Genomic DNA, 12,353 nt, shown 5'->3' with positions numbered 1-12,353 from the left:
TGAGCCATCCCATGCTGTGCTGTAACCTTGTGGAGATACAATACCCCAATGCCCTGGGACCTTGAGCCCTTTGTGTGTTTTGCCTTTGGCAGGATTTAGCTCTGAAGCTGGCCCAGGCTCCAGTGTGTCTAGAAAGGCAGGAAGTGAGGAGGGTCCTAAAACTTCCATGTCTTGTCCCTAGGTGTACCTGAATGAAACCAGTTTCTATTGGCTGGCGGGCTGTTCTGGTGCACAGCCACCCTGCTGTTTGACAGCGCAGGCTGTGAGTGAATGGGAAATCGCAATGCTGTTGGTTTCACTTTACTATCCCTGTTAGCTGTCCTGAATAAGTCTGTCTAAAGTTATAACTACCTTTTTTAAGTTGCTGATAGCCCCTTTAACAAGTATGTAGGTTTTACTAACCTTGGGCTAGCTGTGTGCCATCCTAAAACAAGTTAGTTATTGCTTACCTCAATCCACTGATCTTAAAAGCAACTGTAATAGAATATTACAGCATTAGATCTTACCTGCCTAGAATAGCTGTGTGCCATTCCTGAAAAGCATTCCTTTCGGTGTAGCTGACCCTGGGTTGCCTGGAGCATCCACAATTGGTGTCAAGCGTTCTTGCTTATCTTAAGACTGTGTTCCAATGAGCTGAAAAGTAACTGTAATTGTATATTACACCATCAAAGTCTTACTCACCTAGTATAACTGCGTGTTGTGACAAAAGTAGTAGAGGTATATACTGTTCCTTGAATCTGTGTTCCACTATTCAGAACAGTATATTTGCAAGTTACTTGACCATGTGATTTCCTTGTTGAGTGTCACTGCATAACTGACAGGGTCTACTACCCTTGTATTACTGTAAAGTAATCTGAAAGTAATGTATGGTTTTGCTCCCCAAGAATAGGTGTGCCCTATACTGAATGCATATACAAAGATCAGACTTACCTAGAAATACTGTTCAGTGTTCTAAATAAGGTCTGTGAATTGATTTGTGTAAAGAGGTCTGTGCTTTGATATGTGTATTTAAAGCATAGTGTTGTGTTTTTGTGTGTTTATATGCTTTATGATGGTACACAAACATCTCTTGGTCTGCTTGTATATAAAATAAACCCTTTATTGTTACAATACATAGTGTGTCAGTGTTTCTTTGGACCATATGTATAATACAATTTCTTTGTACTGATTTGTTAGGCAAAGTTTGTATGCAGTACCCTCTGGGACCACTACACACAACTAGGACTACAGGTGTAAGCAAAACCAACCTTTGGTATAAGTCTGTACCACACACTTTGGTAGCGAGCTGAGCAGCCAGGCTTATCTCAAGATGGAATGTGATCTGAATTTATGTTACGCAGAGGTCTACAATCACAAGTATTCCAATAGACTCTTATACTCCAGGTTTCGTGGTAAAACACTTACTAATTTATTTCACAGTCGGTTATAAAGCATTCACTAGAAGGAGGCAATCAATATCGCCCAAAAATATTCTACAGTACTTCACACTACCCGGTTCTGAGGCATTTAAACTACTTTGAAGGAGGAGCAAAATGGCATTCAGAGTATTTGAAGTAGGAGCAAAAAGGCATACATTAATAAAACGAATAGTAGAGTTATTCTTGAACAGTGCAAATAGTTTGAGTTCACCAGAAGAGTTGATCCAATGCAATAGGTAGGCCAAAGTCAATGGGCTAGAGTCTTGACTAAGTAAAAATGGTTTTGGTAGTTAAACAGAAAAGTATTTGCCACGGTTCTCAGAAGTAGTTAATAGAAGAAAGCTTTATATATCTGGTCACAAGCTGACAAGGTCTGCAAGTTGCCAATGTTTCACGTACTTTCACTGTGAGAGGTAAGTTCTCTCGGTCCGTTTTTCACAGTGCCTTATGTTGAAGAAAAAGATGCAGCTGAAGACTTCTGTTCCTGGCAGTTCCTGCAGATCTTGCTGTTCCTGAGCCTCAGTCGTGGTGGTCACAAAGCTGGCAAACTGGCAAATCTTTGATTCCGGTAGCTGTAGTCAAGCACACAAACTGGTGTCCTTTTCCCTGGCTGTTCGGTTTCCTGCAGCACTGTGAGGAAAATGCAACCAGCTCCGAGAATGGTATCCAGGTGCTTACGAGTTGATTGGTCCCACCAACTCAAAGGAAGAAGTCCTTGAAGGACTTCTCTGTCGAGATGAACTTGGCGATTCGGACCTGCAGCAGGGCTCCACCTGGAAAACCAATGGTCCAGTAGTTGCAGCAGCTGTCCTCTTCCAGCTCGTCTTCGGTTCTTTAGTTCCAGTGGTCGACTCTGCCTTCCAAGCCAAGAGGCTCGCCTTTTAAACGGTTTTCTCCCATTCATTCCAGCCTAGCTGCCACTCACCCAGCAGGGTGGCTGTCCTTGCCAAACAGTCGGCCAGCCAATCATGCCAGAGTGCATTTGGGTCTCCTAGCACACTAAGCACAGGGAGTTTCGGCACCTCCCTCACTTCCTGCCCACCCCAGACACTCTGGCACCACAGGCGGTCTATATTCCTGAAGCCCACCAAAGGCGTAGGAACAAAGGGACCAAACCTATCTTAACACGCAGAGACAAACTCTAGAAGGACCTTTCCAAAAAGAAATGGCAAAAAAAGACTGGGACCTGTTTTTTACAGAGGGGGCTCAGACGCCATCTTGAAAAACATGGCTCCCGTGATTTAACACTACCGGTGTTCGTGGTCGGGAATAATCATGGTAGTTCGTTGTAAAACCACTGCCACCAGCCATTTCGATTGGACTGCTACATGAGTTTCTAGACATGGGGGATACTAGGCAACCTCCAGCACTCTATTGTAAGATGGGGTGTGCTGGGTCTGGGAATTTAAAAAGACTAGTAAGTCAATTTAACTTTACTTTCTCTGGGAAACAGTAATTTATCCCAGAGAAGGTATTAAACCTTAGGACAGCCTAAAAGGCTTCCCTGTGCCACTGCACTGAGGGTGCTGTGTGACACACATGGAACGATGATGCCTATGGAGTTGTCTAAAACTCCATAATCAAAGAACACAAGAGTAAAACACATTCAAAATCCATGAGAGTGGGGGAAAAAGGCCCATACCCTCTCTAGGTAAAAAAGAAATCAAGTCCTCAAAATCCAGCAAAGTTGCTGGGGTCTCTAAGGTGAAGGGAATTACCACATTTATGAGAATTCTTCCAAACATGATTCTACAGCCCTCTCTCTCACTCATAAGATATGCCTGGCTGCTCTGTCTACGCTACCCTGAACTCGGGTGGTACAGCCTTATACTAAGAGTGGAATCTTGTACTGCCTCAGTTGAATGGTTTTACGAAGCCATTAGTTGGACTTCACAAAAACCTTCGTCTGGTCATCCTCAAGACTCTGCCACATGTTCAGTTCTTCATTTGTTACAGGCTCTCCTCTGCTTCTCACCCTCCTCTCCAACTCTTGATCTTCTCCCTCCTCCCCCTCTTCACTCTCCTCCTCTTTCGTCCCCGTCTCCTCACCCTTTGTTTCGTTTGAGCCGAACCATCTCTAAAACCTTTCCATCAACCTGCCTCCTACCTCTGAATTTCAAACTTTTTTATTTTTTATTGTGGACGGTTGTTAAGTAAGATTGTATGCAGTGCCCTGTGGGAGACTGCACCAGCCTTGTCCTCTTGGCAATAGTTAACCAAACCTTTGTGTTAGGCAAGATTGTGTGCAGTATCCTTTGGGAGACTACAGCAACCTTGACCTCCTGTCAATAGGAACCCAACCTTTGGTATAGGTCTGTACTACACAGGTTGGTAGTGTGGCTGAGCAGCCAGGCTTATATCAAGAGGGGTCAATGTGAGCAGTAGGGTTGTAACAGATTTTCACAGTGACAGTTTTCAAATAAACACTTTTCTTCAGAGGGGAGCTAAACATTTAACAATTATAATATACTTCAAACACACTCTGTTTCTCTAAATCAGATACCCATTGGGGATGGCACATAGACACTTCCTACACCCTTAGGTGACTGAAATAGCTTGCTTACTGTGGACATTGATTCATCACTGGTACATTTAGAGCAATACTGTTTGATGCAAAGGTTAGATTGGGAATAAACCAAAGGTTAACAAATAATTCATAAACAGGTAAGTACTTTTTAAACCTTCCACTGTCCAGTAAATTTAACCCTTTTCTGGGGGGAAAGGGTAAAGGCACAGAGTCAGAGGTAAGAAGATTCTCTCTGGGAGCCAGGACAGCCAATGTTAGTTGAGCAAAGTCTAGGGGAGCTGAAGATCTTCTTTGCAGGTAAGTAAAAGTCTTGCGCAATGTTTTTAGAAACATTTGTAGAAATAAGTTTCACTTGAAGGGCCACAAGCTGGGAGGCTTGTGAGGGGCAAAGCTGTAAGCAACTCTGCCAGGGCTACCAAGACAAGTCTCAACAGAGAACAAGTAAGGCTACACAGCAAGAGGTAAGTCATCTTGGGTTTACAGTACCTTTTGGTTAGAAGAAATGGTTCCAGCTGGCTTCTGTTTCTGTACAGCTCTGCAGATCCTGGTGTTCATGGGCCTAAGTTGTGGGGACAAGGGAGAGGACGTTTGGGGACTCCTGCACTGCAATGGGAAGGTCAGCGGCAGCAATGGGCAAACATCAATTCAGCAGCACTTCGTGGTTTCAGCTCCTCGCGTCTGACGGCAAATGGCAACACTGTGGTTCTCGGATACCACTTCAGACTTTACTTGCATCTGGGGTCCGGCACTCTGTTTTGGCTCAGGCTTGGTCAGTCCTGCTTCAGGGAAGTTCGGATGATCTTCCTGGTGCTTGGGTCTGACTTAAAAGCGATCCACTCGATTTGGTATTCCTCTCCCTTGCACTGAGGTTGCAGCAGCAGCAGCACGAGCATGAGTGGAAGTACAGCCAGCTCTGAGAGGACGACCAAACGAGTTCCCTTTGGGGTTGATTGGTCCCACCAACCAAAGGGGAGAAGTTGTCCTTGCAGGGCTTCTCTAGTCCTAGCGAATTCGGAGCTTCAGCACAGCAGCAGGGCTTCACCGGGCAAATTCACGGTCCAGGAGTTGCAGCAAGCATCTCTTCCAAGTTCTTCTTCGGATTCCTTCGTCCAGTGGTCAACTCTGCCTTCAAAGCCAAAAAGCCTCACCTTTTTATGTAGGTTTCTCCCATTCATTACATCCTAGCTGTCAATCACAGCAGGGTGGCTGTCCTTGCTGGACAGCCAGCCGACCAATCACCTTTTGGGTGCATTTCTGTATCCAAGGGGATGAAGCACAGGTAGTTTCGGGCACATCCCTCACTTGCTGCCCCTGCCAGCCATACTGGAGCCAGAGGCGGGCTTCACTCGTGAATCCCGCCAAAGACAAAATGGATAAAGGGACTAAACCTGGTTTGGCTCGCAGAGTAAATCTCAAGAAGGACCTTTCTGACAAGAAATTGCGAAAAAAGTCGACCAGGGCCATTTTGACAGATACGTACTTTTTGAATCACCCCCCATGCAAAGTAAATCAATCCTTTCCCAGCTACACAAGTTATAGAATGTGTGCCTTTTGTTGAGGGATAGTTAAAGCACAAAGTCGGAGGATAGAGTCTTTCAGGGATCCAGGACAGCCAATGTCAATTGAGCAAAAGTCTAGGTGAGCTGAAGCACTTCTTGAAGGTAAGTAAAAAGTCTTGCACAATGTTTTAGAAATCTTTGTAGAAAATGAAGTCACTGTTGGGCCACAAGCTGGGAGGCTTGTGAGGGACAAAGCTGCAAGCCCTCTTGCTGCTCCCACCTGCAAGGCTAAGAACCCTGATGCCATCTTCAACTCCACACTATCCTTCTCTCCTCAAATCTCTGACATCTCTAAGAAGTCACACTACCAGCTACACCTCCTTAGAGGTATTCTTCCTTTCCTCTCCTTCCCCCAGAAGTTCACTGTCTACAGAGCTCTGGTTCTCTCTAGGCTGGACTGTTGCAACAGCCTCTTTCTAAAGCTGCCTGCTTCTACTCTCCGACCTCTGCAACTTATCCAGAACAGGACTGCAATACTTGTCCTTGGCCTCAAGCCCTGGGAGCGTATCTCCCCAGGTCTGACATCTCTGCACTGGCTCCCAGTGGCTGCGAGGATTAAGTTCAAAACTCTCTGCATCATCCACAAGGCCTTCTGGGGCCTCAATACCTTTAACTCTCTATTCCTAAATATCTCCCTTCTCGAGCTCTTCGCTCATCTGCCTCCAACTCACTCAGGGTCGGTCGCTTCTCCAAGAAACAAGTTGGTGGTGGATCTCCTTCCTTGGCTGGTGCCTGCCTCTGGAACAGCCTCCCTGCCTCCCTTAAACTTGAGAACCATCTCCGGTTCCGGATGCTCCTCAAAACCTTTCTCTTTGCTTCTGCTTTTTCTCCTCCCCATCTGACCTCCTAGTGTAACTGGAAACTGCACTGGCTACCTGGACACCCTATGATCTCGGGGACCAGGTCCTCCCCCACCAGCGTTTCACTCGTGCACTGCCTACCTGGCAACCCCCGCACTTGCGGACTGTCTCTGTATCCCTATAGTCCCCCTCCCAGCCCTTGACACCTGATGTCTGCACTTACCCATGCACTTGCCACATGCTGGCAGCTACTTGTTATCATTTTGACATGTACTGCACTTTCCCTGCCCCCTTCCCATGCACTTGCTCGATCTGAATGACACCTGGCCTAGTAGGATCGCTGTCCGTCCTCCCTTTTGATCTCCTCCCTTGCCTCGTCGCCCCTTGAAACACTTGTGTATAGGCGCGTTATAAATGCCATATCATATCAACTCTGCAAAAGCAGCCAATACAAGTCTCTACTGAGAGCTAGCAAGGCTACACAACGAGAGGTAAGTACCAGTTAGTTTACAGTACCTTAGGTCTGAAGAAATTGATTGCAGCTGGCTTCTGTTCCAGTTGTAGTATGGCAGATCCTGTTGTTCCTGGGCCTCAGTCATGGGGACAAGAGGGAGAACATCTGGGGACTCCTGCACTACGAATTGAAGGACGGGCGGCAACAATGGGCAAACATCAGATCAGCGGCACTTCGTGGTTCCAGCTTCTCGCAAATAGCACCACTGCGGTTCTCTGATACCTTATGGACTTTCCTTGCATCTGGGGTCCAGTACTCCGTTGAGGGGGCTCAGGCTCAGTCAGTCCTGCTTAATGGGAGGCCGGAGGATCTTCCTGGAGCTCGGGTCTGTCTTAAAGTCGACACTCTAACGCTGTTCCTCTCCCTGGCAATTGGTTCCTGCAGCAGCAATGAAAGTACAGCCAGCTCCGAGAGGATTTCCAGATGAGTTCTTCTGGGGTCGATTAGTCCCACCAACCCAAGGGGAGAAGTCGTTTGTTGCAGGTCTTTTATAGTCAATGCGAATTCAGAGCTTTGGAAATACAGCAGGGCTTCACCGGGCAAACCCAGCTGTCCAGGAGTTGCAGCAAGCGTCTCTTCCAAATTCTTCTTCGGATTCCTACGTCCAGTGGTCGACTCTGCCTTCCAAGCAAAAGACCTCACCTTTTATGCAGGTTTCTCCCATTCATTTGCAGCTCTCCTGTCAATCACACAGCAGGGTGGCTATCCTCCAGGGACAGCCAGCCAGCCAGTCATCTTTTGGGTGCATTCCTGTAACCAAGGAGACTAAGCACAGGGAGTTTCGGGCACCTCCCTCGCTTCCTGCCCTGCCAGACACGTTGGAGCCAGAAGCAGGCTTCACTCGTGAATCCCGCCAAAGACAAAACTAACAAAGGGACCAAACCTGTTTTGGCGTGCAGAGTAAATCTCAAGAAGGGCCTTTCCAACAAGAAATGGGGGAAAAAAAGGAGACCAGGACCATTTTGACAAAAGTGGGCACCCATGGGCGCTTTGCTGCAATTGCAGTCCACGGTAGAAACACCCAATGGTAGGAAAAAGTAAACCACTACCACCAGCCATTAATTGTAGAAAGGGTAACAAAAAAAAAGTTACATGACAAACTAGACAAAGGTGATAAAGTAACCCCCCCAGCAACCTATTGTAAGATGGTGTGTGCTGGGTCTAGAGCTTTACAAAATGTAAGTGAAGTCCATTTCATTTTACTGCTCTGGGAAACAATTTATCCAAGAGATTGAAGAGATTGTATTTTTGGAAATCTGGGACCTTTATAACCTTTGATAACCTTTGGGAAATCTGGAAGACTTCCCCATGTCGCTGCACTGAAGGTGCTGTGACACAAAATTTTTAAAAAGATGGTGCCTATGGAGTTTGTCAAACTTCAAAGTCAAAAGAAACACAGAAAAAGAACATAGGATTGAAAGTACAAAGTCCGAATGTTCAGTGAAAGAGCTGGGGGGTGGGTTTCTAATGGAGGGTGGAATTTGGCACTAAACTGGAAATTCCCCATAATAACGGGACTCACCAGGCAGGGAGGAAGGGATGATGCCTGACCCAGTCTGTACACAAGCACAGGTGAGCAGCCTCCTGATGGAATCTCTGTGGCCTAGATTGCTGGTATCCATCACTAGTTTCTACCACTGCCAATGTAGGACATGTGCAGATGCATGTGAGGACTTGAGACCTAGGAGTGGGTGGGGTGGTTCTCATAGAAGTCCAGGATGAGAAGACGACGCATACTGACAAACTGGCGTGAAGAAAGAAGTGCAGGGGCACTTAAACTCCCCAAAACTCTGAGGTACTTAGAAAATGGATCTCTGGTAAAGCCTAGAGCTTGTGTAGGTTCGAATTACAAGCCAAAAGACTTCACTGGTTAAACCAAAAGGCAACAGCATTTGATTGTTCTATTTTCATTAGTGCAAGTGACAAACTTTGCCAGGAAAGGGTCCCTAGAAGGAGTGGTGTGAAACTCCGATTTGGTGCTTAAAACTAAGAAGTCGTCGTTCTGATTTGCGATTGAGTTTTGTCGACTCCAGAGAATCCACACCGCCTGAGGAAAGCTATGCGGTTGTGGAGCAGATTTCTTTGTTTTGTTTGAGCCGAGCATTATCGATATATTTAATACATTTTTAATTAAATTCCTTTGGTTTTCCGTGTGATGTTGATCCTGGTTAGCTTCATGACAGACCTGACTTGGGTACCTCCCTGTGTGCTTAACTGTTAATGTGTAATATACAAAATAACTGTAAAGCGTGATGTCTGGTACTATCTGAATTGTATGTTACAATCACATCACGGTTACTGTAATCTGGTCTACACTAGTCCCATGCACCTTAACGTTCTGTGCACAGTTCCTCATTTTGCAGATGCTCTTCCTAAAATAAAGGTTCTCTGCAAAATGCTATGCCATAGCCATCACCACGATTTCTCAAATATATTTAAAATATTAAACGATATTTGAACGTTTGTGTAATAGGGTTTTCTTTTGTTTTTCTCTAGGATTCTTACAGGAAGCAAGTAGTAATTGATGGGGAGACCTGCTTGCTGGACATTCTTGATACTGCCGGTCAAGAAGAGTACAGTGCCATGCGTGACCAGTATATGAGAACTGGAGAAGGGTTCCTCTGCGTGTTTGCAATCAACAATAGCAAATCGTTTGCGGATGTCAATCTCTACAGGTATTACTTGTTTACGTGTATCCAGCCTACTGTAAACTTCTGCCCTTAAAACATTTCATATGGAAGTGTGGCATCTGGAAATGGTAGCACATTGTAATACCTCCTCAACAATCATATCATATATGCTGGAGGCTGTACTACAAACCCCTCCTCACCCGTGAGCATGCAAATGCTAAATAATTCCATATACTATTTTTGTTATCTTACTATCAAATCTTTTTATTATTTGAATTCAATAAATACAATTATCAATAGCTGACCTCTGTTTCGCTAGACAATGTTTTTTCTTAAGGCTGTTGTAGATCTTTTGGACCAGTTGCCCAGTGGGCATCATTCTGATGCCCGCTTTGCTACTGAATATGTTGCAGTTAAATTACCAGGCTTTGCCTAGATGGATAAACACAGAGAGGATGGGAGAATGTTGCTGATAAAAGGAAAATGATCTCTTTCTATGTAAATATTGCCCACATTACACTCCTCTTTTCCTCATTGTAATAATCATAATGTGGTTATTTGCATAGTGCTTCATGCAATATTCCTCTGCTTTGTAAGTACTGCAATAATCAATGCCACTATTACCCACGCGTACTCCATTTATAAACTGGCAAAATGGGCAGTAGTGAAGAGCTGAGTTGGCCCGGCCAGGGTATCCAACCCATAATGTGTGGAAAGTTCTTATTTTCAAGGCAAACAAGCTGTGCTTGTGCTATCCCTTTGCTATCGTGCCCTCGCTTCCCTCCTCTTCTGACCCCCCCTCCTCACCCCTCATATCTGGCTCCTTCTTCTTCACCTCCGCAGGGCGTACCTGTGATTTGTACCCCTCCCCGGAAGGTGTTTAAGGCTGGCAACCTTCATGCTGTCAACCACTCACTCCTCTGGCATCTGCCACCTCCTAGAAGAACTTGACCTCATTGTCCTCTGTTTTACCGAGACATGGTTCAAGGCCAGCTCTGTCACGAGCTTTGACACTCTCCTCCCTGACGGCTACAAGATCCTCTCTGCACCCAGATCCACCTGGTCTGGAGGGGGTGTAGCCCTGATCTTCCTGAGTGGATTCCTGCTTCTTTCATTCCCACGCAGACGTAATCCTCTCTCAAATGCATTGTCTGCAAGCTTTCTCCCTCTCCTGGCCACTCTTACCGTGGCTATCTATCGGCATCCTGGTCAGATCACCTCCTTTCTCTCTGAGTGGGCGTACCTCTCCTCCTCCGTCCTGGCCTCAACCACTCAACTCCTCCTTCTTGGGGACCTCAATATCCATCTAGACTCTACCTGTCCCTCCTCTGTACTCTTCCGTGACCTCTGCAATTCCCTCTCCCTTTCTATCCTCCCCTCTGGCCCGACTCACTCTGTTTTGATCTCCTCTGACCTCCCCCTCTCCATCCCTCTGACCTCTCCTCTCTCCTGGAACGATCACTCCCTCCTCTCCTCCCCTCTTTCCCTCTCTACCCCCCCAGGCCAAGCCACCCCCAACACTGCCACCTACCTTCTCGGACATTCGTCCCATGAATCGTGTGTCATTTGAGGCTTTCGCCGCCACCTGCTCTTGTCCCCCCTCTGCCTCCTGCTGTCTCGCACCATGACACTGCCCTTTCCATGCTCTACTCTTCTATCTCCGATACTCTTGATGCTCTTGCCCCTGTCATGAGGATCCGCTTGAAGCCCAAAGCCAAGTGCAATTCCTGGTAAGACTCCGGCCTAGCTATCTTCAAACGTAAGTGCAGGGTGGCTGAGAGAAAGCTTCTTTTCATCCTCTGACAAACTGGCCTGCCGCCTGCTCCTAAGGCAATACTGACTCTCGGTCCATACTAAAAAGAAAGCACACATCCAAGCCTGTGTCTCTGTGGCACCTAACAACTCGGCCGAACTCTTCAAAATGTGCAAGGAGCTGGCCAGGCTCTACCTCTCCTGTTGCCTCCTAGGCCCTTTGCACAGCCCTTGCCCCTCACTTCATCTAAAAAATCCAGGACATCCTATCCACTCTCTCGTCCCCTCCCCCTGTTCTCCCTTCTTCTGTGAACGCTGGCCCTACTACAGCCGCCCCCCCCCCCCTTCCTATCGTCCTTTCCCCTTTTCTCCCCTGACAAGATCTCTAGACAAGTCCGCTCTATGAAAGTTTCATCAAAACAGGTTCTTCCCTGTTCCTCCAAAACCATCAAGGACCACATTGACACTCTTGCTCCTGCACTGGTCGAATTCTGCAACCTCTCTTTCGCCTCGGGAGCCTTCCCCTCCCCTCCCCTCTGAAGCACTCTATTGTGAACACTCTTCTCAAAAAACCCACAGCTGACCCATCTTGCCCGGCAAACTATTGCCTGATCTCTATCACTCCCTTTCTTGGCAAACTCCTGGAAAAGCTGGCCATCTCGCAGCTTAACCTTCACTCTGATTCTGTTGGCTGTCTCCGCAACCCTCAGTCTGGCTTTAGAGCTGCCAGAAGCACGGAAACTGCTTTCCTGAATATCCGTGAAGATTTGCTCTCCAACCTTGACTCTTAACATCCTATCTGCCCTCATCCTACTCGATCTCTCTTCTGCCTTCAAAATGGTCAACCATACTATCCTTCTCAACCGTCTCCCTGACAACATGGGTATCGCTGATCAGGCTCTGGCCTGGCTGACCTCTGATCGACCCTCCCAGGTCCAACTTGGATCCTGCCTTCCTTCCTTCCTTTCTTCTATCGTCCTCTCTACCTGTGGTGTTCCCCAGGGGTCTGACCTCACCCTGGCTTTTCAACCAATACCTTGCATCTCTCGACTATCGCGGTCTCTGCTCCAATTTTCAGTGCTATGCGGATGACGCAACTGATTTTCAGGCTTCCCTCGGCCACCTCTTATCCTTCTCTCATCTCTGATTGCCT

The 12,353-nt window shown here is 46.8% G+C and overlaps 1 protein-coding gene across 3 annotated transcripts in view; it reads left to right on the top strand.

Moving 5' to 3' along the window:
* The window catches only part of NRAS (NRAS proto-oncogene, GTPase), a 447,970-nt gene that overhangs the window by 301,122 nt on the left and 134,495 nt on the right, over positions 1–12,353 (top strand). For all 3 annotated transcript variants that reach the window (XM_069633404.1, XM_069633405.1, XM_069633403.1), the window contains exon 3: positions 9,315–9,493. In XM_069633404.1, the coding sequence (XP_069489505.1) occupies positions 9,315–9,493 (179 nt within the window). The remainder of the gene's footprint in view (positions 1–9,314; positions 9,494–12,353) is intronic.

The sequence above is a fragment of the Ambystoma mexicanum genome, chromosome 13, assembly GCF_040938575.1.
Source record: "Ambystoma mexicanum isolate Mex_15411 chromosome 13, UKY_AmexF1_1, whole genome shotgun sequence".
Lineage (NCBI taxonomy): Eukaryota > Metazoa > Chordata > Amphibia > Caudata > Ambystomatidae > Ambystoma > Ambystoma mexicanum.
This window is presented reverse-complemented; position numbering and strand designations above follow the sequence as displayed.